Source organism: Arvicanthis niloticus, chromosome 2, assembly GCF_011762505.2.
Source record: "Arvicanthis niloticus isolate mArvNil1 chromosome 2, mArvNil1.pat.X, whole genome shotgun sequence".
Classification (NCBI taxonomy): domain Eukaryota; kingdom Metazoa; phylum Chordata; class Mammalia; order Rodentia; family Muridae; genus Arvicanthis; species Arvicanthis niloticus.
Genome location: NC_047659.1, coordinates 90,934,921 through 90,958,536, shown reverse-complemented (window position 1 = coordinate 90,958,536; position 23,616 = coordinate 90,934,921). Strand labels below are relative to the sequence as shown.

Below are 23,616 nucleotides of genomic sequence, written 5' to 3'. Positions count from 1 at the left end.
GAGGCTAGCCCTAAGACCCACACTCTCACTTCATCTTGAAAAAACACTGTTGAAGATGATTTGTTTTGTTTTTAAAGATCAAGTCTTCTTACAGAGCCCAGGTAGAGCTCAAACTGGCAACCCTCCTGAGTGTTGAGTTACACCTGTGATACAATTACTTTAATTGCCATTTATTTTTTCATTTAATGGGGAATGAAAATAAAACAACTGTATGTTATGAAATAAAATATTATATGAATGAATAGTGACTGGTATAGGTAAATTTGTATTTCAACACCTAGATCATCATCTAGAAATAGTCATTTTCTCTTAAATCTGAAATTTCAGGCATTTCTAGTTTTAAATCCTTAAGGAAAATGATTTTCAAGTCAGTTTAAAAGAATTCAAAACAGTCCACAATGTTCAATATTTGTTAACTGAGCTAAAACTACACCACATTTCTATGCAGACAATATTCGAATCAATAATGTACATTGTTATGTACATTGTTCCATTGGTTCTTGGTACAAGAAACAGTATAAAAATGTACACAGTACTCTGTATCTATTCTCAGTTAAGAAAATGGCCTCAATCCACCTTTCCCAAACAGTGTCTGGGCATTCTGGACTCCTCAACAGAAATGTGAGGCGCTTTAGAGTAAACGGCTGAGCTATCAGGGTCACATGTGAACCAGAGTGCCCAGGTCTAGTTTTGCCTACAGGTGTGGGTTTCTAATGTGCAACAGAGCCAAACTCTGGATTCCCTGGGGAGGTGGGTTCTGACCAGAGCAAAAACTACCTAAAGTAGAGTCACACTAGTGAACCCACTGGCTTCCTTGTCCTTCCACTCTCTTTCTGCCTAAACTTGAGCCTAGCAACTGCCTCCCATCTGATGCATAAGACACTGATTTATGGGAAAGAACAAAAGACAAGGGTTAAAACAGAAGAAATTTAAATGCTCATTTAAAAGAGGGCTTTTTGCTAAACCTAAATGTGAAAAGGTTATTGGTTGTTTTTCTTTCAACAATTTTCAAAAGAAGACACAAAGCTGCATGCCCGTCCTCCCATAAACCTGACTCAGGGACCTCCATGACATCAAATGAAAATAGCCAATCAATGCAATCCATGACTCTTTAGGGGAATTAGAATGCTATACCTAAAAATAAACTTCTGGGGCCAGTGAAGTGATTCAGCAAGTAAGGGAATCTGCTGCCAAGCTTAATGACCTGTTCAATCTCAAGGACCCACACAGTGGGAGCAGAGAACCAACTCCTGAAGCTGTGCTGACCTCCACACACCTGCTGTGACTCATGCCTGCCCACATGAATGTACACAGAAAATTAATAAAAACTCTTAAAAAAAAAACAAAAAACAAAAAACAAATCTCCAGCTGAAAGTATGCACCTGACAATAAAACACTTGGTGGTGTACAAAGCCTTCTGTTCAGTTCCCAGCACCTAAGTGTGGAGAACCATTTGTATTTCTACTATCCAAAGGTAAATACTTAAAGTCTGAGAATTTCAAGAAGACTCAAAGAGTTCCAATAATCATCCAAAGATTTTTTTTTTTTTTTTTTTTTTGGCCCCTGGAGAGTAGATCATATTTGCAGCATTTTACATTAAAATCTATAAATCAGATATTCCTATGGTTTTTGGCCTAAGCATATATATTAAATATTGGTGCAAAACTGACTCTCCCAAAGTACAGATTCTATTAAAGTATAAAAGAAGACAGTCAAGACTTTGTGACAAGAGAAACAATACAGAAATATCTTATTCCAGCCTTTATGCTAGGACTGCTTCCCTGCCCCTTCAAAACCCTTATTCTCCTGACTCCCAACAGAGGACAAATGAAGTCTTTCACTGTCAGAGTGAAACAGTAAAAATGGAGTGAGGGCAAACAGGACAGAAGTGATGTTCTGATGTTTTCTCCAGGAAAGATGAAGTAAAGGAATGAGCTATATTTCATGATTTGTTCGGGGACTGAGACAGTAGTGAAGGGTAGCTCTGTTGTTAGCTGGCAACAGTTCAAGCCTCTATTTTCTTATCCGAGGACCACAGGAGTCCAGGTGATCTCCAAGATCCTTTGCATTATAGGCATGGGGCTCCATGCTGGTTCTAAATTAAATTTATATATGAAATAAAAACATTTCAAGTAAATAGTGTTCAAGAATAACAGCTAGGCTAGTAACAAACAGTGCTGGAGCTGGGTCAAAAGAACTGGAAAAGAGCCAAGAATTTAACCTGTGTCTGTTTCTTATATATAAAATGCAAGTGACACACTGAATTGACCACTTACTACGGGTAACATGAGACTAAAAGGAGACAGAATAACAAAAGTTTCAATCTCATTATAAACCATGTTCTAGCTGTGGGAGGAACTCAGTGGGTAGAGAGCACTTGGCATGCAGGAAGCCCAGGTTTGATCTCCAGCAGATGACATGAAGATTAGAAGTTCAGCTTAGCCTAGAGAGAGGGCCCACTGAATGAAAGTACACACTGTTCTCACAAGACCTGATTCCAGTACCCACATGAGGGAGTAAGTCCAGTTCCAGATCTGTTGTCTCTAGATTCTACCAGTACTGCACTCAGACTCACACCACACATACACATAAATAAATGTAAAAATTATTATGAAAAACAGTTCCTTTTTGGCTACACAGTGAGTTTCAAGCCAGTCTGCAACATAACAAACCTTGTCTCAAAAAGCCAAAACAACACAGAGTGGTGGGGCACTCATTTAATCCTAGAATCCAGGAGGCAGAGGCAGACCTCTGTAAATCTGAGGCTAGTCTGGTCCACACAGCAAGTTCAAGGACAGTCAGGACTACATAGGGAGACCCCGTCTCTAAAACAAAACAAAACCCTTGTTCTACAAAATTCAATATACCATTTTATGTTGGAAAAAGAAAATCAGAATTTTCACTAAGGCTGTTTTTCTCCATTCTTTCCTCCTTTCAAGTGTGCTGAAGTCAAAGTATCATGACCTTCAGTCACTAAAGTATTTATTCCTTCCAGCTTCTGAGGCTTGGTCCACATGAAACTGAAAAAGCCTTGCCAATTTTTATTGTATCTCAAGAATCTTTACCCCAAATAATGCATCAATAAATTTACTAAAGTAATTTAAAAATTACTAAGTAATTTAAAAATATCACACGCAGAACATCCACTTATTCCCTCACCCACTAAATCTTATACTTGCTGTCTAGTGCATATATCTTCCTCTAAATGGGAAACTGTCATAATTTCTCTCTACTTCCCATCTCTATATCAATCAAGTAGGTATTCTCTTGCTCTGAAATCAGAGTGCTTTACTCCTTGTGATAAACTATTCATTATCCCTCACCAAGCCCCTGCAAGACACGGTCTCATGCAGCTAGACTGGTCTTGAACTTTGTAAGTAGGCAAAGATGACCTGAACTCTTGATCATGCTGCCTCTACCTCCCAAGTGCTGGATTATAAGTTGTGGCCCCGTACCAAGCTCCCATTGACCTTGAAATTAGCTGTTCCTGGTTTGTTGCTCAACAAGTAAAAGCATGTGCTACCAAGCCTGGTAACTTGAGTTTAATTCCTAAAACCCACAAGAAGAAGTAAACTATTTTAAGTTGTCCTCTGACCTCTACATGTGCATCTTGGTAAGGGTACCCACACATATAATACATCCATTCACATACTGAATGAATTTATTTTTTTTTTTGGGTGGGGTGGTTTCGAGACAGGGTTTCTCTGTGTAGCCCTGGCTGTCCTGGAACTCACTCTGTAGACCAGGCTGGCCTCGAACTCAGAAATCCACCTGCCTCTGCCTCCCAAGTGCTGGGATTAAAGGCATGTGCCACCACTGCCGGGTTTATAAAATTTTAAAAAATCTAAAATTAACTGTTCTCATCAATTTTTTGTACTATAAAATCTAAGAGGACCAAAACATTTCTTTATACGTATACTTATGTCAAACTAATGACAAAAGTATCCAGGTATGGTGGCTCATACTTATAATCCCAGCACGTGGGAGGTGAAGGCAGGAAGACTGCTGCATCAAACCTACGAATAAGCAAACAGACAAAAATAAAGGAGCATATTTTCTAAAACTCCAGGAAGCTTCTAGCACATGTTTGTTCCATCTCACTGAGGGTGGGCACTTCAACAACTCCCCCCCCCAAAAAAAACCTCCCCCCCAAAGACAGAGGGTTTCTCTGTGTAGCCCTGGCTGTCCTCAAACTCAGAAATCTGCCTGCCTCTGCCTCCCAAGTGGTGGGGGATTAAAGTCATGCGTCACCACTGCCCGGCCTCCAAAAAAATTTTAAAGGCTGGTTTGCACATAGGAAAGATGCAAAAATCAAAACAGAAATAAATACAGCACAATACTGTTTTTCCCCAGACAGATATGTGGATGCACATTTATTATGGCAAAGAAATAAAGTCAATAGCCTCTATCTCAAATTTCATGGATTCCTCAAGAATCCCCTACCCAACCTAAACTATCTACAGCAAGCTTAATTCTGGATCATGGTGCTATCACTGAGTTCTCTCCGGCCAGAGTAGAATGAAAATGAAAAAAAAAGACTTTATGTTACCTCCTCACTATCCAAAGTAGTGAAACATTTGCTCTAACTCTGAAGTGCTCTATACTGGGTAGGTGGAAAGACAGTCTTTCAGAATAGTTAACACAGGACTTGCTATTCCCCACCAATCACACTGAGCTCCTCCTGGGGGAGGAAGAGCAGTAGAGGTTAAGAACATTTTATGGGTTGCTGAAGAAATGGCTAAGTGGCTAACAACACTTTGCTGCTCTGACAGGGCTGGTATTCATCCCAGACCCAACATCAGGTAGTTCATAAGCACCTGTAACTGCAGCTTAAGGGGAATCTAATGTTGTCTTCTGGTCCCTGCAGGCACTTGCACTCAAGATATTCATATGCACACACAGGTATTCAATTAAAAAAAAAAAGAACAAACAAACTGAAAAGAACAATCTTATAGAGGGAAAAGCCACTCCAAATTTCTTCCCATGGTAGACAGGGCACAAGCTAACAGTCAAGCTTTTTCTCCCTTAAATACATAAACAGCTGACATAAAGAGTGATGAATTGTTTTGTTTTGTTTAAGTGGTTTCATTTGTTTGAGAGAGAATCTTCATACACAGTCCCAGCTAGTTTCAAATTCAAGCTCTTCAGTGGTAAAGCCACCACGCTTGGCTAAGGTAGAGTATTTATGAAACCAGAACAAAGGGAACCCTAACTATAAAGATTTATCAGGACATAACTTAGTCTAACACACACTATGGCTCTAATCCTGTGGAAGTCAGAAAGGACAAAGGGGTAGGGTGGTGATACAGGCCTCTAACCCCAAAATTTGGGAGGTAGAGACAGGAGGCTCAGGAGTTTAAGGCCAGCCTCAGTTATATAATGAGTCCCCAGCCAACCAAGGCTATAGCAGAGGGAGACACCATCTCAAAACAGACAGTAACAAAACAAAGATTTTCCTGTATTGCTAATGCACTAAAAACACAAAACTCAAAATTAAATTAGTTCATAGGCCTCACAAATTTTGTAATAGATCAGCACTGGCAAAAGAATAAACATTTAGCAACTCTCGCTGTAGAAAGCAAGGTTAGTTCTACTGAATTACTTAACACTAAGAGAATATTACTAGTCAATCGAATGCAAGCATACAATGAGAAGTGGTAAATACTATTTATGTTAGTTAAACTTCATGTTATTAAATAAACATTTTTAAATTTACTGTTAAAAGTATTCTCTTAAACAGTAGAGTAAAAGATTGAACAAAAGGACAGTCTCTCCCTCTCTCCCTCAGTACAGGAAATCATGCAGGGGAAGCGTTCTTTAAGTCAATCGAGAACACCTATCCCTTGTCTTCCACCCATAGTCTGGGTCCTTCAAAGCTTTGCTTTTGCTACTGGACAATTTGAGAAAACTGCCTTGGTTTAGACAACAACAGCTGCCTGACTTGCTTTTTACCTTCCTCTAAAGTCAATACCATTGCTTTCAGGGATGGGCTATCAATCTCCCCAAAGAAAGTGTGTGTCTCAGAGTATTTATCACTAAAATAAATATGGCATATATATTTTTTCTGTGTAATTTTTCTATTATATAACTCAGGCTGCCTTGAACTCTTGACCCCACTGCCCCAGCATCCTGAATGCTGAAATTATAGGCATGCATCACAATGCCTGACTTAAAATTTGTTTTCTAACATAAAAGTAGTATTTAAAAGATGACTTTTTAAAAAACATGACTAGGGGGTCTGGAAAGATAGCTCAGTGGTTAAGAGAACCATCTGCTCTTCCAGAGGTCCCGAGTTCAATTCCCAGGAACCACATGGTGGTTCACAACTATCTATACTGAGATCTGATGCCCTCTTCTGGCATGCAAGTGTACATACAGATAAAGCACTCAAATAAATAAATAAATAAATAAATCTCAAAAGAAAGAAAGAGAGAGAGAGAGAGAGAGAGAGAGAGAGACAGACAGACAGACAGACAGACAGACAGACAGACTAATGCTTGGCTTTTCTACTATAAAGAATGGCCACCATAATTTAGAGCTTTGCTCACAAAATTTCTTTTCCCCAAGTTCTTATAGGTTTGGGTTACAGGTCTTGGTTTAAGGAAGCAAAGTAATCAGTATCACCAAGTCAGGAATCTTCATCAAATGTTTGTCAATCATACAAGCCTAATTCCTCCACACCCACCTCATCATCACTGTCGGATGTCTCTGAATCTGACGAGGCTGCAGGCTGACTCACAGGAGGCTCCTTCTCCTCAGAGTCACTGCGCTTCCGTTTTGCCAGGGACAAGAGCTCCTAATTGGACAGAAATAGTCACATCAGTTTTGCTCAACAGAAAAGTACAATGAAATGACCATTCTCCTTGTGATCTTTTTTCTACATGCCTGTGCTCTCAACTGAAGTACACACCCATAAGCACTGAGCACATGAGCAGAGACAGATTACCAATATCCACATGCAAACCTAAGTTCCAAAATCTGTCCTCCTTTGAGGGACTGAAATAGAGGAAACGGAAGTGGAGCTACCTTCAAACTTTCAGATTCCTCTCTAAACTGCTAAGTACTGACCACCCATGCTGAACTGCAAGAACTATGTTTGCAAAGGTAACCTGCTTCATGTTTTTAATGGCAAATAGCCAGTATTCCAAGAATCTTTTATTGTCTTCCAAAGTAAAATTAACACCTGTAGCTATTCTATCTAATAAGCTTACAAAAGTTTCTGAGGTCATTTTATATTTTGAAAATGTAAAACAGGAAAAAGGAGGTATATTTCTGAAGTGTATATAGTCCAGAGTCACAAAGTAAGTAGGATGCTGGCCAGAATCCTAATCCAACAATCCTAATATTCACTATCTCTACTATTTAAATACAAAGGGTGATGATGGTGGTGGTAGTGGTGGTGGTTGTCTGCTGTTTTGTGTTTCCCATTACTTCTCCCATATACTCAGTCCAGTTATTAAAAGACATGACAAAGGGTCATTGGTTCCACTCCCTGCAATAATACCAGCTGACAATTAGACTGTTCTTACTAGATGCCAGGTAAGTCTCAGCATCTGACACTCTTCACAACAGCCCACAAAATATATTGTTATCACCCCTATTTAAAGATAAAGAAGTATCTGGAGGGCTAGTGAGATGGCTCAGTGCTTGCTGAAAAAACCTGATGACCTGAGTTTGGTCCTCAGGACCCATGTAAAAGTGGGAGGAGAGAACAGTCTTCATGAAGCTGTCCTCTGACTTTCACATGTATTCCAGCCCATATACATGCATCAAACATATATACAATTTTACACACACATTTTTTTAAAAAATGGTCTATTTATTTTTATTTTATGTATATTAGTGTCTTGCCTCTGTATGTTTGTCTGTGTGAGGGTGTTGAATTCCCTGAAACTGGAGTAAACAGAGTTGTGAGTTGCCATGTGGGTGCTGGGAATTGTGTAGACAGTGCTCTTAACCACTGAGCCACCTCTCCAGCCCTACACACACATTTTTAAAAGTAGCATCTGGAGCAGGACAAGTTAAGTATTGTTTAATGCTGTTTAATGCACTTAGTAACAGCTAAGTACATGAGAGTACAGGATCTGAACCTGGCAAGAGAATCCTGGCTCCTAATGCAGTCATGATTTACTAGTGTAAACATTTTCTACTGTGCCAAAGAAAGTGCAGTTAATTGCTACTGGCAATAATGATCCTTGATGACCGTAGTACTATGCAATTAGAAGGGAAGTGCAGGACAGGTTTTAAAGTACTAGACTGCTACAAAGCACCTGTTTTCTTCTGCCAGTCTCTTTCTATTTTAGGAGTACTGTCCTTCCTTGGCCAGAATGAGAAAATGACCTTCTGAGATTAACAGCTGGCACACTACTTCTTCATAAGCAGTCATGAGATGTCTGTCACTCCTCTCATATCACTGGAGAACAAGCACACCAGATTCTGACAAGGCTAGAAGTCACAAGAACATCCCCCTTTGACCAGTGGTATTTCCTATAGACCAAATGCATAGTATAATATTTATGCTTAATGCTTTAAAAATAATAGCTGGGCCAGGCGGTGGTGGCGCACACCTTTAATCCCAGCACTTGGGAGGCAGAGGCAGGTGGATTTCTGAGTTCGAGGCCAGCCTGGTCTACAGAGTGAGTTCCAGGACAGCCTGGGCTACACAGAGAAACCCTGTCTCAAAAAATGCACCCCCCCCCCCCCCCCCCCCCCCCCCCCCGCCACCAAAAAAAAGCTGGGCATGGTGGCAGATGCCTTTAGTCCCAGCACTTGGGAGGTAGAGCCAGGTGGATCTATGTTAAAAGCACCCTGGTCTACAAATCAAGTTTCAGGACACCAGGGCTACATAGAGAAACTCTGTTTCAAAAATCCAAAAAACAAACCAAGCCAACCAACCAACCAAGCATCCAAACAACCACACAAAAAGACCCAAGGTATCATTCGCATAGATGGTTCTAAGAAACCAGCAAATACATAGTTTAATACTACCAAAATCAATATATAGGATCCCACTATCTCTCTAAATTTCCTCCTCCTCTCTTCTCCTACTTTTCCAGTAACCACAGATACATTTTTACATTTTCCATCTTGATAGATATGCCCATTAGAGACTGGTACAAGAATGGAATCATATGGTCTGTAGCTGCTTTGAGTGTAGCTTACTTTTTTGTTGTAAAGTAAGTGTGTGTGTGTGTGTGTGTGTGTGTGTGTGTGTGTGTGTGTGTACACAAGAATGGGGGCATGGCTCAGTGAATATGTGGAGGTCAGAGGATGATTTTTGAGTGTCTGTTCTATCCTTCTACCATGTAGGTCCTGCAGATCAAACTCAGGTTATGAGGCTTGGCAGCAAGTGTCTTTACCACCATTTCACTGGTATGAGTATGACTTCTTTCATCTTTCATTCAGAATTATACATTTAACATTCATCCAGACTGCAACATGTAAACAGTAGTCTCTCTCTTTAAAAAAAAAAAAAATCATTTTAGTCGTTTACATTTCAAATGATAATCCCCTTCTCAATTATCCCTCCATATCCCCCCCCTATCCTGTCCTCCCTCCCCCTCTCTTTTGCCTCTATGAGGGTGCTTGCTCCTCCACCCTCTCACCCACTCCTGCCTTACCTCTCTAGTATCCCCCTATGCTGGGGCATCAAGCCTCTCTCCCCTCCCACTGATGTCAGATAAGGCCATCCTCTGCTACATATGTATCTAGAGTCATGGCACCCTCTATGTATACTCTTCGGTTAGTGGTTTAGTCCCTAGGAACTCTGGGTGTTCCAGTCAGTTGATATTGTTCTTTGTATGGGGTTGCAATTCCCTTCGGCCCCTTCAATCCTTCCCCTAGCTCTTTCATTGGGGTCCCCGGGCTCAGTCCAATGGTTAGTTGTGAGCATCTGCATTTGTACTGGTCAGGTGCTGGTAGAGCCTCTCAGGGAACAGCCGTAACATATTCCTGTCACCAACTGCTTCTTGGCATCAGCAATAGTGTGAGGGTTTGGTGTCTGCAGATGGGATGGATCCCTAGGTAGGGTGGACTCTAGATGGCCTTTCCTTCAGTCTGTTCCATTTTTTGTCTCCATCTTTCCTTTGGATGGGCTAAAGTCATCGCCATTGGCTCCTGGGAGCCCCTTGCTTCCCTGGAGTCTGGGACTTTCTAGTGACTACCCCAGGTCCCCATGCCCCTCTGCTACATGTTTCTATTCAATTTTCTGACCCTCTGTACTTCTATCCATTCCAATACCTGTTCCTACTTCCCCTTTTCCCCTCCCCTCCTTCTTCCCTTTCAGGTCCCTCCCTCCCTCTACCTCCTGTGATTATTTTGTTCCCCATTCTATATAGGATTGAAGCATCTAGTCTGTCTCTTTTTTAAAATATTTTATTTTTTTAGATTTATTTTACAGGCATGAGTGCTTTGCCTGCATGTATGTATGCACGCATACCAACAAATGGGTGCCTCGGAGATCAAAAGAGAACTTTGGATTCCCTGGAACTGGATACAGATAACTATAGACAGCTACAGATACCATGTGGGTACTGGGGACAGAATCCAGATCCTCTGCAAGGGCAACAATGCTCTTAATCATGAAGGCATCTCTCCAGCCCTATTTTATTATTTTAAATTATGTGTATATATGTGTGCTTATGCACATGTGAGTGCAGGTGCCTGTGGAGTCCAGAAGAAGGCAGCATCAGATCCCCTGGATAAGAGGCAGCTGGTTGCTTACATGGGTTCTGAGAACTGAACTTGGGTCTTTCGCAAAAGTACTAAGTGCTCTTAACCCCTAAGCCTTCTCTCTAGCCCCAGTTTGTCCATTTTTAATAGTAAACTCATTCCACTGTATGAATGTACCTCAGTGTATTATCCACCTAACAGATGAAAAACACTTGGACTGTTTCAATTAGTAGGGCAATTTCATGTTCATAGTTTTTACTTCACTTGAATCAAATCTAAAAATAGGACTGTGCGTAAATTTGTTGATCACCTTTGCTATTACCTTTTGCCAAATTATAAACTTAAATTTTAAAATTTTATTTCTTTTATTATTATTATTTGGGGTTTTGAGACAGGGTTTCTCCATGTAGTCCTTTCTGCCCTCACACTCAAGAGAGATTCGACTGCCTCTGCCTCCCAAGTGCTGGGATTAAAGGTGTGCACCACCACCACCTGGCTAACCTTAAAATTTTTATTACATTTATTTATGTGTGTGCATATGCACAATAAGGTTGCAGAGGTCAAAGGACAACCTGTGAGAGTCAATTCTCTCCTTCCATCAGAACTTTCACCTGAGTATCAGAGATCTAATTCAGGCTGTCAAGCTTGACAGCAGGCACCTATCTCTGCTCCAATCTGGCATCACTATGAATACTGTAGAATTCCAGTTTTAACAACTCATTACAACACGAATTTGGATACACTGTGCTGTGGTCTGAACGTGCTTTGTTTCCCTGAACAGTAAACAGCAGTACTTGGTTTCCATTCTGAGACAGACTCTTACTATCTGGCCCTGGGTGGCCTGGAACTCAGAGATCTGCCTACCAAGTGCATGTGCCACATCACCAAGCTTCTTGCAGTAGTTTAACCCACAGAGAATTACTTGATGGTATTCAGAGGAAAGAAATCTAATTTGGCTATGATATGCATAAGTGGAGCTTTGGGAAGCTACAACTTCATGACTGAATCCTGACAGCTTTGTAAGCAGACAGATGCATAGTTAGTTATTCATGTCTCTTACCATGATATGATGCAGCTGAGTCTGTATCATGCTGTTGCCCTCCAGCCTCCAAAACTGTGAGCTGAGTACTCCTTTCTCCCTAAGAAGTAATCTAATTCATTACAGGATTGAACTTTTAACTGTAGCTGGCAATCAAGTCCTACCCTGAAACAGTAGCTATTACATTAAGCAGATTCATGAAAACTACTGAAACTGGGCTAGCAGAATGGCTCAGCAGGTAAAAGAAACCAGCCATTAAGCCTGAAAACTGCATTCAATCCCCAGAACCTGTATGATGAAAGGACAGAACCTCAAGTTGTTCTCTGACCCCCACAAACCTGTGCATGCACATATGCACAAGTGTGTACACACACCTTCTGTGGCACATGTATCTGTAACCTCAGCACCTGGAAGACTAAAGGAGGAAAACTGACACAAGCCTGAGGCCTGCCTGGGATTTCCAGACCATCCTGGGCGAGAGAACAAGACTCTGTAACCAAAAAACCAGACAAACCTAACAAATGTCTTTCCATCAGTGAGTAAATGTACCATATAATCACACTCTCACTTTGTGTAGAACACTAGCTATAATAGTGTGGAGACAACAAACACCTTTACAGTTTAAAAACTGCCCTCTCCACTTCTGGAGCTCAGTACTGAATGCTACTTAGGGGAACTCCTGCCCAAACTACTCTATGACTTAGTCCTTTATGTCCTAATGAGGGCTTCCAAGTACAGATGGCTAGAACAATGTGCCAGTGAAAAGTCTCTACAACACTGCACAAATGAAGAGATTGTTATTGTTTTTATTTGCATGTGTGTGTATCTCTGTGTCATGTGTGTATGTGTGCCTGCAGAGGACAGAAGAGGGTACCAGATTCCCTGGAGCTAAAGGTATAGGTGGCTATGAACCACCTGACAGGGATATTGGGAACCAAGCCTGGGTCCTCTGGAAGAGTAGCAAGTACTCTTAATTGTTACCCATCTCTCCACCCTCAACACGAAGAGATTATTAAGGGTGATTTATTTAGATTCATTTAGAAGTTGATATCTGTATTGATTTGGTATCAGTTTAAAACAAAACAGGTCCACATGTAAGGGGCAAACCATCTCGCCTCTTTCCTATACTCACTCCATGATGTCATGCTGGTGAACACACTATGTCCACTGATCTCTTTTACTACCTTCCCTGTATTTCATCTCATCCAGTGAAAACCTTCACCTTTATCTTAATATGTCTTAAGGAGACTGCAGTGTGAGGTGATAACATGATCTACACCAAAGATGTGCTTACTGTAGTCTCAGTGCCCAATCTACTACAGGTCTAGCTGTCAAGAAATGCCACATTTAGCTTCAATAGCAGTTTCAATGACTGTTCAAAGGGCACATTTAATTAGAAAGCACAAACTGAGACCTAAAATAAAGCAAGAGACTGGAATTGACAACATAAACTGATAATCTGAGATAGTAGAGAGCTTGTGGCAGGAGGATCTTAAATTCAAGGAATTCCTGATCTACAAGAGAGTTCAACAGCAGCCTAAGAAATTTAATGAGACTGTCCCAAAATTTAAAATAAGGAAGGTATCAGGTGAAGTGGCAAAAAATTTTAGTCCCAGAACTTGAAAGGCAGAGGCAGGTGGATTCCTTGCCTTCATAACAAATTCCAGGCCAGTGAGCACTACATAGTAAGATCCTATCTTTAAAAGAAACAGAAAGAAAAAGGGGTGGGGCTAAAGCTCAGTAGTAGAGCATCTGTCTAGTATGTTTACGGTACTTGGGCACAATCCTCAATATTTAAATGGACAAACAAAGCAGAGTTCATATGAATAAAATTCATAAGGTTTCACAACTCATTAGGACGCTAAGCTATGTTGTTGTTGTTGTTTTACTTAATCCTACAGACATAACTAATACTCAACAGCTAGGTATTATTTGCCCTGATACTATCCTGATTTTTAGCATTGAAACCCCTGCACTCATGGAAACACCTCAGTCCAGGCAAACTAAAATGCTTGTTCACCTTACTACCAGCACCTATTATGTTCCATGCATAGGGTAAATGACAGCAAAGAAAAGATACAAATGTCCAAGACTTCATGGAATTTAAGGACAAGAGTAGGAGACAGTCAAGAAAATAAATCTGGGGCTGGAGAAATGGCTCAGTGGTTAAGAGCACTGACTGTTCTTCCAAAGGTCCTGAGTTCAATTCCCAGCAACCACATGGTGGCTTACAACCATCTATAACAGGATCTGACACCTTCTTCTGGTGTTTCTGAAGACAGCTAAAATTTACTCATATAAATAAAATAAATAAATCTTTAAAAAAAAGAAAATAAATCTGTATGGACAAAGCTAAGTGCTAAGAAGGAAGTGAATCAGAACACAGGGGGCTATCTGCAGCAAGGAGAGTAGGGGAAACTTCTTTGAAGGCTCAAATTAGAAACTTTTAGAAGGGAAAGGAGGGTATATGGGATCCCCAAGGGAGGAGGCCTCCGGGACAGCTAAGGCCACCGAGCTGATTGTGTTGGCTCAAAGAACTGAAAGAGAAACTGTCACTGATGTTTAAGCAAGCAAGAGGGGGAGGGGAATAAAATGAGGTGGGTCAGAGTAAAAATAAAGCTTATCAGAGGTTTGCAAAGCAGGGTCAGGAGTAGGGATTTTGTTTGAAGGCAGCAAGAAACCCCCAGATGGTTTGAAGCAGAGCAGTAACCTATCCACTACGACTTTCCAGGAGTACCTGGGGCCAGGGTGGTGGTGTAAAGGAGTCAGTTTGAGGCTCATTCCATCCTGAGCAGGTAATAGTGGCCTGACAAAGTAAGCAGCCACTGGGATGAAGAGGATTTGGAAACCTGAGAGGTGCTAAGAGAAGAACTACAATCCACAGAATGCTGTATTTACGATGCTTGTGGTATTATTTCTCTTACAGAGACACTGGCAGAGGAATGTGATCCAAACAGTGGGCACTGGTTATTTATTAAGAGCAAGGAAGGGAAAGTGGAGTGTGGTGAAGGATGGCTCAAGAGTGAAGGTGTTTGTTGCCAAGCCTGACAACTAAAGTTCCATCACTGAGACCTATGTGGTGGAAAGACAGCCAATTCCCAAAGGTTGTTCTCTAACCTACACATGCATGCACACATTAAAACAAAAAACCCAATAATTAAAGGAAGGAAGGAAGGAAGGAAGGAAGGGAGGGAGGGAGGGAGGGAGGGAGGGAGGGAGGGAAGGAAGAAGGGAGGGAGGGAGGGAGGGAGGAAGGGAGGGAGGGAAGGGAAGAGAAGAAGAGAGAAAAGTGGTAGAGACAGAGCTCAGCTGGCAGAATGCTGATCTAGAATGTAAGGTCATAGGTTTGAACCCTCACTCATACCACAAAACCAGGCATGGTGGCTCACACTCAAGTACCTAAGAGGTATAGGCAAAAGATCAGTTCAAAGCCACTGGCTACATGTTCTGAACCACCCTGTCTCCAAAACCCTTCTTTTTCTATTTTTAAGTTTTGGGTTTGTTTTATTGTTTTACTATCACATTTGTTTCCTTATTGTGTATGTGTGCATGCCAGCAGGCCCCTATATACATATGCATGCCATAGTGCACACGTGGAGGTCAGAGGACAACGTGCTGCTGTTAATTCTTTCCTTCTACCATGTGGTCCCAGGGATTGAACTCAGATCAAGTGCCTTTACCTACTGAGCAATTTCATCAGACCAAACAAAACCCTTCTGAAGGGTTTCCAAAGTAGCAGTGTAACAATCCTTTACACTGCACATAATCAGCACTCAATATGGCAACTTTCCCTTCAAATTTCCAGCAAAGTTATTACACATGGAAAAAAATATGAGGCTCTAGAAATGTCTAAAATATTGTAACAACTGCCATGACACCCATGTCAGAGTGGGCTAGGAAGAAGAGAGAGAAGGGCTTGCTCTATTAGGAGATGTGACCTTGTTGGAGGAAGTTCATCACTGTGGAGGTGGGCTTCGAAGCTCTGATCAGTGTGCCTGGTTTACCTTTGGAACAAAATGTAGAACTCTCAGCTCCTCCAGCTTCAAGCCTGCCTGGAGGCTGACATGCTTCTTGCCATGATAATGGACTGAACCTCAGAGCCAGTTGGCCAGCCTCAATTAAATGTTGTCTTCTATGAGTTGCCTTGGTTATGGTGTCTGTTCACAGCAATTAAATCCAAACTAAGACAACTTGACTTCTCCATTCTCAGAGTTAAAACATTTTCTGTTTCTACAGCTAGGTAAGGTGGTTCGCATCTGTAATGGCAACACTTAGGAGACTAAGGGAAAGGACTATTCTGAGTTCAAGGCCAGCCTGCACTACACGATAAGATCCTATACCAAAACCCCTGCGTTTCACACATACAGGCCTCTTCACTCACTCCGGGCTTCTTTCAGTTTCATGATGGCAATAAGCCTTTTCTACCTAGCTTTTTGCATACACGCAGGTTCCTCAAAAATGAACACACAAAACCCTCCCCTTTATTCTTCAGCCTACTAATCTCCTTTTCCTTAACATCTGTTCCAGGTCTCAGCTTAAATGTCATCCTTACTAGGGCAGTACAAAGCCTGATATAAACCAGTCCTTCCCTCATAACCTGCAATCCAAGTCTTGCCCTTTCTCTGCCACTTCTCATTGTAAGGTCCATGAAGGTAGGAAACACTTCCATTTCGTTCATCTAACCTAACCCATTTGTTGGGAAAAAAAAAAAAAAAAAAAAAAAAAAACCAATCTCTACTCTTCAATGAACAATATACCAAATATTATATATATAATATATTATATATATATAAATATACCAAAGGACCAAGTCTAAAATGAGTTTTGAGTTGGTGAGAAAAGGGTGCACACTGCCTCCAAGCCTGATAGTGTGCGTTCAGTTCCCAGATCCTTAAAACCTGCATCATGAAAGAAGAGAACCACTTACATACTCTGGCTTCCACACATGTGCTCCCTACCCAAATAAAGTAAGTACAGAAAAAATTTTTTTAAATGGGTTTTGTATTTTTCTCAAAAGCTTTGGTATAGGGGTTGGAGAGAGAGATCAGTAGCAGGGTGCCTGAGTTTGCTCTCAAGAATGAACACACAGGTACACAGACAGACAAACAGAAACACACACACACACACACACACACACACACACACAGAATTAACCAGCTGCCAAGAATTAACTTCACTCTTCTCTAACCAGTTCCAAATGAAAACAATTTAGTAAATAAGCTGCATCAAGCTACATGTAACATTACACAAATTTAAAATTTTACAAGTTAACACTACCATTCACAAATTCATTACAGCCTTCAAAATCTGCCTCTGACATAAAACAAAATTAAGAAAAAGCCTAACTTTAAATTTCCCAAGTTTTATGAGAAACATTTATAGGATACTTTATACCAATGGTTTATACAATATGCTAAACAGAGGTCCTAGAAAATATCTAGTGGGTCTATACAAAGTAAAAACTATTCTTTTTTTTTTTTTTTTTTTTCCCAGTATGGAGGCTGGAACCTAAAGTCTCTTGCATGCTAGGTGAGTACCATAACATTAAATCTTATCTCTAGCTCTCTTTTTGCCTTTTGACATGGTTCAGGTTGTCCAGACAGTCTAGCCTTCAGCTTACAAGCAGGCCTTAAACTTGTGATTCTCCTGCTTTGGCCTGAGTAGAGTGGCTTGGATTACAGGCTGTGCCACCAGGTCATCTTCAAAGACAAATTTCATTGCTGTCTCTTCAAGTTGACTAGAAACAAACAAACAAAGAACAACAAAGTTTCTATAAAACAGGAATAGTGGCTCACATGTAACCCTGAGACTTGCAAGGCTGAGGTAGACACACTGTCATAAGCTTCAGGCCAGCTTGGCTACAAGTGAGACACTTTCAAGTTAGACAGAAACAACAACAAAGAAAGAAAAGGAAGGAAGGAAAAAAGGAAGGAAGAAACTATAAAAACATTTTAGTATGAAGATACCAAAACAAGTTTTGGAGAAGGCAAAGCAGGAAGATGGGTTGGGAGCCTTGTTATGTAGTCCTGTCTGGCCTTGAACTTTTGCTCCCCTGCTTCAGGTTTGTGAGTGCTAGGATTACAGCTGCGAACTTTCATGGCTGGTTAGGGCTAAGTAAAGCACCAATGACAAGTATCCTGCTATTTAAAAATGGGAAAACAATAATGTGCCCCCTCCCCCGCAAAAAGTCACTATCAGTTTACATGCAAAAGGAAAATCCTCCAAGGCTCAGAAGTATAGCTTGGTGACAGAGCATGTGACCAGCATGTGTAATGCCTTGGGTTTGATTCACAATTTTATACGCACACCTCTCCAAATTTTCAAATTGAGATCCGAGTTTTGGAACTGGCAATATAGGCTTAGATGGTAAAATGCTTGCCTAATCTAATTCCATCTCCAGCACCACATAATATGTGGGGCACACCTGGAGCCCTACACTTGGGAGCAGAGGCACTCAGGAAACAAAGGCAGCAGGATCATTCTCAGCTATCCTACTAAGTTTAATCCGGCCTGGGCTCTATCATACATCACCTCTAAATATACAAAGACAAACACACAGAAACACAAAGACACACATAACACGTCTCAAGAATGACTGACTCAAGAGAAAGAATCTCGTTGTTGGTGGCACACACTTTAATCCCAACACAAGACAAAGGCACATGAATCTGTGAGTTTGAGGATAGCCTGGTCTACAGATAGAGTTTCAGGACCGCCAGGGCTACACAGGAAACTATGTCTCAACAAACAAACAAACAAACAAACAAACAATATTTAGGTCTGGAGAGATTGCTCAGTGGTTAAGAGCACTGGCTCTTTCAGAGAACCTGGGTTCAATCCCAGCACCAACATGGTAGCTCACCACCATCTGAAACTCCAGTTCCAGGGGATCCGACACCCTCCTCAGTCCTCTGCAAACACCAGGCAAGGGTGTGGTACCTACACATACATACAGGCAAAATATCCATATATTTAATTTTTTAAAAAAAATTGAAAAAAAAAAAAAAGCATCTCTAGCGGCTGGGTATCAGCTCAGTAGAAAAGCATGTACTCAGTATGCATGATGGCCTAGGTTCAATGCCAACAGCAACAGCAAAAATACAAAAACCATCCCACCAATAAATTCATATTAGAGATTTAAATGAGCTACAAGCTTTGGTGCTTTAAATATCTGTCACATTCTTTGGGTTGCATGTATGCCCTTAACTTGGATACAATACAGGAAACACAAGCAGCTATTTCTCTCCCCAACTAGTTAAAATGTCTTACTAAGAAAGATGAACTTGCATACCAACAGTGGCCTCAATGATAAGCATGAATCATAATTGCCTGGCCTGTACCTGTTACAAATATAGAATCCAGGACTTTAGTCTCTGAGGTCTGGTTTAGTACAAGTAGGAACTATGCCCCGTACCCCTTCCCAACCTATTTTATTTTACTTGATCATATGTGCCTTTTAAAAACTGGTACATATACATCATACATAGTGTTGGGTTTTTACAGTCTATCTACATTCTAAATAAGCAATCCAAGGTGGATTCTGACACTGCTTACCCACCTCCCCTTAAATAAGTACTAAGTTGGAGGTGCTAGAATAATATCGACATAATGGCTTAGATACCTAACTAGAAAACTCAGGGGTGGGGCCTCCTTACTAGCTGTGCACCACTCTCCTGTTAAGACACTTACAGATCTGTCATGGTTTGTTCTTTCTTCAAGGATCATGAACTAAACAAGCCCAGTGTCAAACCTCCAACGAAAACTTAGCAGTAGATGGCACAGCCCAAGGCCATCTTGGTCAGGAAAGATCCAGGATTCGATGGTTATGTTTTGTGGATTCCTAAGATCCTAAATCAAGTTGACTACAGATTTCTTTTAAAAGACCCTGGTAAAGTCACCTGAGACAGAGAGCCAAGCACAGTGCAAAGCAGACAAAAACAAAATTAAAAAAAACAAACAAAAATCCAGAAGGCACTAGTGCCCCTGTTAGGATGTACCAGGAAAGGAACTTTTGATCTAGTAGTTCTCATCTGACAGAGAACATGCTAACAAGTAGCTGAAGGAAAGGCAGAATTGTTGTTAAAATATTTTTGGTACTACTTACAAATTTCACATTCCTTTTTCAAAGGGAAATTTAGAGTTAAAGTTGCAGCCCCCTTCACTTCCTTTTTTGGAAATACTTTTTTAAAAGATTTGCTTTTATTTTGTGTGTAAGAGTGTTTTTGCCTGTATGTCTGTTTATGTGCCACATGTGCACCTCGTGCCTGTGGAGGTCAGAAAAGGGGATCTGATCCCCTAGAACTAGAGGTACATATGGTTGGGGGATAAACCCAGGCACTCTGCTTTTACCCACTGAACCATCTCTCCAGCCCCTGGAAATATTCTTTGTAGATCAGGTAAAATATCTCTACCATCTATGGAAGCACTCCACCCAATCATTCATCAAAATTCTGTGGGAAAAATCATTAAGGTCAGAATAACTGGGAGTTTGCTTCATTCCTCTTGGGAGCAGAAACCTCAAATGGGCTTTATCAAGCACCCAAACACTTTCTAACTGATGTGATAACTCTATTTAGTGTACCTTAAAAACATGAGTTTTAGCAACATGGAAATTGGCCATGAAACATTATTCTCTAGCTGGGCATGAAGCCAGATGGAGTGATGGTTCAAGTTTGTAATCCCAGCACTCTGGATGCTGAGGCAGGGAACTTTTACGTTAATCCAGCATGGACTTCACAGCAAGTTCCTTCCTCATAAACAAACCAAGGTTCTGGAGAGATGGTTTAGCTGTTACAAGAACTTGCTGTTTACAGAAGACCTGGGTTTCCAATACCCACAGACAGCTCATAATTGTAACTCCAGTTCCAGGGACTCTAACACCCTCTTCTAGCCTCTGGGCAGTAGGCAACAAGTACACACATGGTCCAGATACACACATGAAGGAAAAACATTCATACACATTAAAAAAGAAAAAAAGAAAGAAATCTTTTTTAAAAATGAAATACTTTTCTAAAAGCCCACATTTTTTTCATTTTGCATTATGAAAACGTAATGGAGTATACTTCGCTGATATCGTAGAAACAGTATGGTTGTAATGGATTAAATCCCAATTTTACCACTTACTAGTGAATTACTTTAGCTTCTTTAATCTTGTTTTCTTCTAAAGTAAAGTGGAAAAATAAGATCAACTCACCGTGATTTGAAAATGTGACAATGTAAATCGAGTACTTCATCAAGGAATCTAATTTACTCCAGATATAATGTAAATGATCACACCCACACTCCACAAACCACAAAACAGAGGGGTAAGATATATAGACTCTAATGCTTCTGCCAGTCTAAAAACTTATCAAAAAAACTTTTACAGATAGTAACACACTTTTTGGTTGATTTTTTTAGGAGCTTTTCAATGAAAATGCCTTCAATTTATTCACTCGATTCCTACCCTAAACAGGTGTTCCTGTCCTTAGTCCTTCTACTGACTCCATTACTTTCCTACCTTCCTACTACCATCTTTAAAAGGTTTTCTTTCTTTCTTTCTCCTCTCTCTCTCTCTCTCTCTCTCTCTCTCTTTCTTTCTTTCTTTCCTTTCTGGCAGGTGTGGTGACCCATGTCTGTATCCTGTAACCCCTGTACTTAAGAGGACAAGGTAGGAAAATTGGTTTAATTCAGTGACAGACCAGGCTACAGTCTAAGACCCTGTATCAAATGGCAATGTGTGTAGGTCTTTTCCGTTAAAACCTTACAAGTCCTTCCCTAATAAGAGCCCTCCCTTTTCTTTCGTTTTTGGGGTGTTTGTTTGTTTGTTTGTTTGAGACAGGGTTTCTCTGTTTAGGCCTAACTGTCCTGGACTCATTTTGTAGACAAGGCAAGCTCTCCCTTTTCAAGTCCTAATTAATCCTGAGACCTCTAGTCTATTACTAAGGACTCCCAAAAAAGCTTTTATACAAAAACTTTGTAGTTCATACCAACATTTTTAATTATAAACATTTGATTTATGCAATTGTCCAATTCAATACACAAGGCTGATGTTATATCGTCATTTTACAAAAAGTAAATGGCTAGAAAGAAACTAGGACTCAGAATTAGATTCTGAGCTTAATACATTTATAAAGCTATTCTAACTTGTATCTTGCCTACCCTTCCTTTGTGTTATTTACTCATGAAACATGGAGGAAACCATCTTTGAATCTCCTGATACCATCAGAGTACTGCTACAAAACCAGCTTCCTTTCTGCAGTGTTTTTTAAAGTACAGAAGCAATGTGGGGTACTCCAAGACGCTAAGGCCACAAGTTACTTTCAATACTTCTCAGATCTTCAAGTGAAAAAAGAATCTCGATTCTCAGATCTTCAAGTGAAAAAGAATTCTATGCTGCTGCATAAAAAAAAGGCTAAGAGCTTGGACCACAGTCTCTCTCTGCTGCCCTACAATTCACAACTTCCAGTTATCTATCCTCTTTTTTCCTCCGAAGAGTTTTTTTTTTTTGTCTGACATCCCAACGGGAACCCATTTGGACCGTAAATGACCATAGTCTCCAAAGATACTACAACGAAGTTTCCCCCCAACCCCAAGCACGTTCGGGACATGTATGAGTGTCCCTCCTATGTCCACATGCCTGGTCTGAAAAACATCTTCCAGAGTCCACACCTTCTAGACAAATTTTCCCTCCCACGGCCCCATGCTCACCCTTGCACCTCCTCCAAAATCTCTCAGCCTGGGGTTGGCGGGCGATACTTCCTATCTCGCCCAGCCCTAATCTCCCGGCCTGCAGTCATGAAGCCCCGATCCGGCCCAAGCAGACAGCGGTCCCCCTTCAGTACCCCAAACCCCGAGGCCCATCAGCCCGATCCCTGCCCCGCCTCCTGGCCCAAGGCGCCAAGTCCTCGGGGCTCCGTCTCCAGGCCTGGCCCGGGCTCCCAGGGCCTAAGATTCAACGGGGAGACAGGAAGGGACTATAGCAGCGGGCCGGACACCAGGCGGGCCGGGCGCTCGGGCCGGGCGACTCGCAGCTCCCGTGGCCAGGACTCAGCCCTCCCGCTCTGCCGGCCCGCGCCTCCGCGGCCTGCCCTCACCTGATCCAGGTTCTCGTCGCTGCCGCTATCTTCCGTATCAGAGTCGATCACGACACGGCCTTTCCGCTTCTTTACCATGGTGGTCCCCCGGCTCCCACGCCGGACGCCGCCCGGACTCCCCTCTTGCCCGCCTGCCAGTGGGACCGCCACTGCCGCCACCACTGCCGCCGCCACCGCCGCCGCTCGACCCACACAAAGGCGACCGCGCATGCGCGCTCCGCTCCGCCCCTAGCCCCGCCCCCCGCCTGGCGCACGCCGTTCGCCGGCGCCTGGCGCCCCGCCCCACCCCATCTCCGACGCAGCGCGAGGGGCGGAGCCACGCGCCGCTGGGTTCCGGACCGAAGCTCCCGATCTCTTCCTGCTGTACGGAAGCTTCTGCAGTGTTGCAGTTGTAGGCTGCCCAGGGGTTCCCTACTTACAGCGAATTTGAGCCGCCGGACTAGGCTCTACTCTGAGGAAGCTCATGCATCTCCAGCCTTGGAAAGCGACCTTAAGGACAGCCCCTAGAAATTGCTGAGGGCTTGAGTGGAGAAACCGAGTCGGCCGGCCTGCCTGCCTGGGCTGTTTATTAGTGACAGTCGAACTGCAACCCAAAAAAAATAGGGAAGATTATTCATTCCAACGATTAGAAAATTAGTTTCGGAGATCTCAAATTCATTGTAGGGAAGGAGCACGTGTCGGGGTGTGGGATGAGCTGAGAAGTGGCCCGGGAGCAAAGTTGTAACTTAATGAGCTATGCTAAGGAGTTTCAAGCTCGCTTGAGTGTTCTGTGTCTTTGGTAAGGGACGACAATGTCTTCAACACTGGAAGAGACTGAGAATAGAGAAATAG

The 23,616-nt window shown here is 41.8% G+C and overlaps 1 protein-coding gene across 1 annotated transcript in view; it reads right to left on the bottom strand.

Annotated features, from left to right (window-relative positions):
* The window catches only part of Rtf1 (RTF1 homolog, Paf1/RNA polymerase II complex component), a 56,631-nt gene extending 33,599 nt beyond the window's left edge, over nt 1-23,032 (bottom strand). Inside the window, exons 1-2 of the mRNA XM_034495422.2 lie at nt 22,786-23,032; nt 6,686-6,796 (exon numbers count right to left, since the gene is read on the bottom strand). Of these exons, the coding sequence (XP_034351313.1) occupies nt 6,686-6,796; nt 22,786-22,995 (321 nt within the window). The 5' untranslated portion in view covers nt 22,996-23,032. The remainder of the gene's footprint in view (nt 1-6,685; nt 6,797-22,785) is intronic.
* Nucleotides 23,033-23,616: the final 584 nt, after the last annotated feature.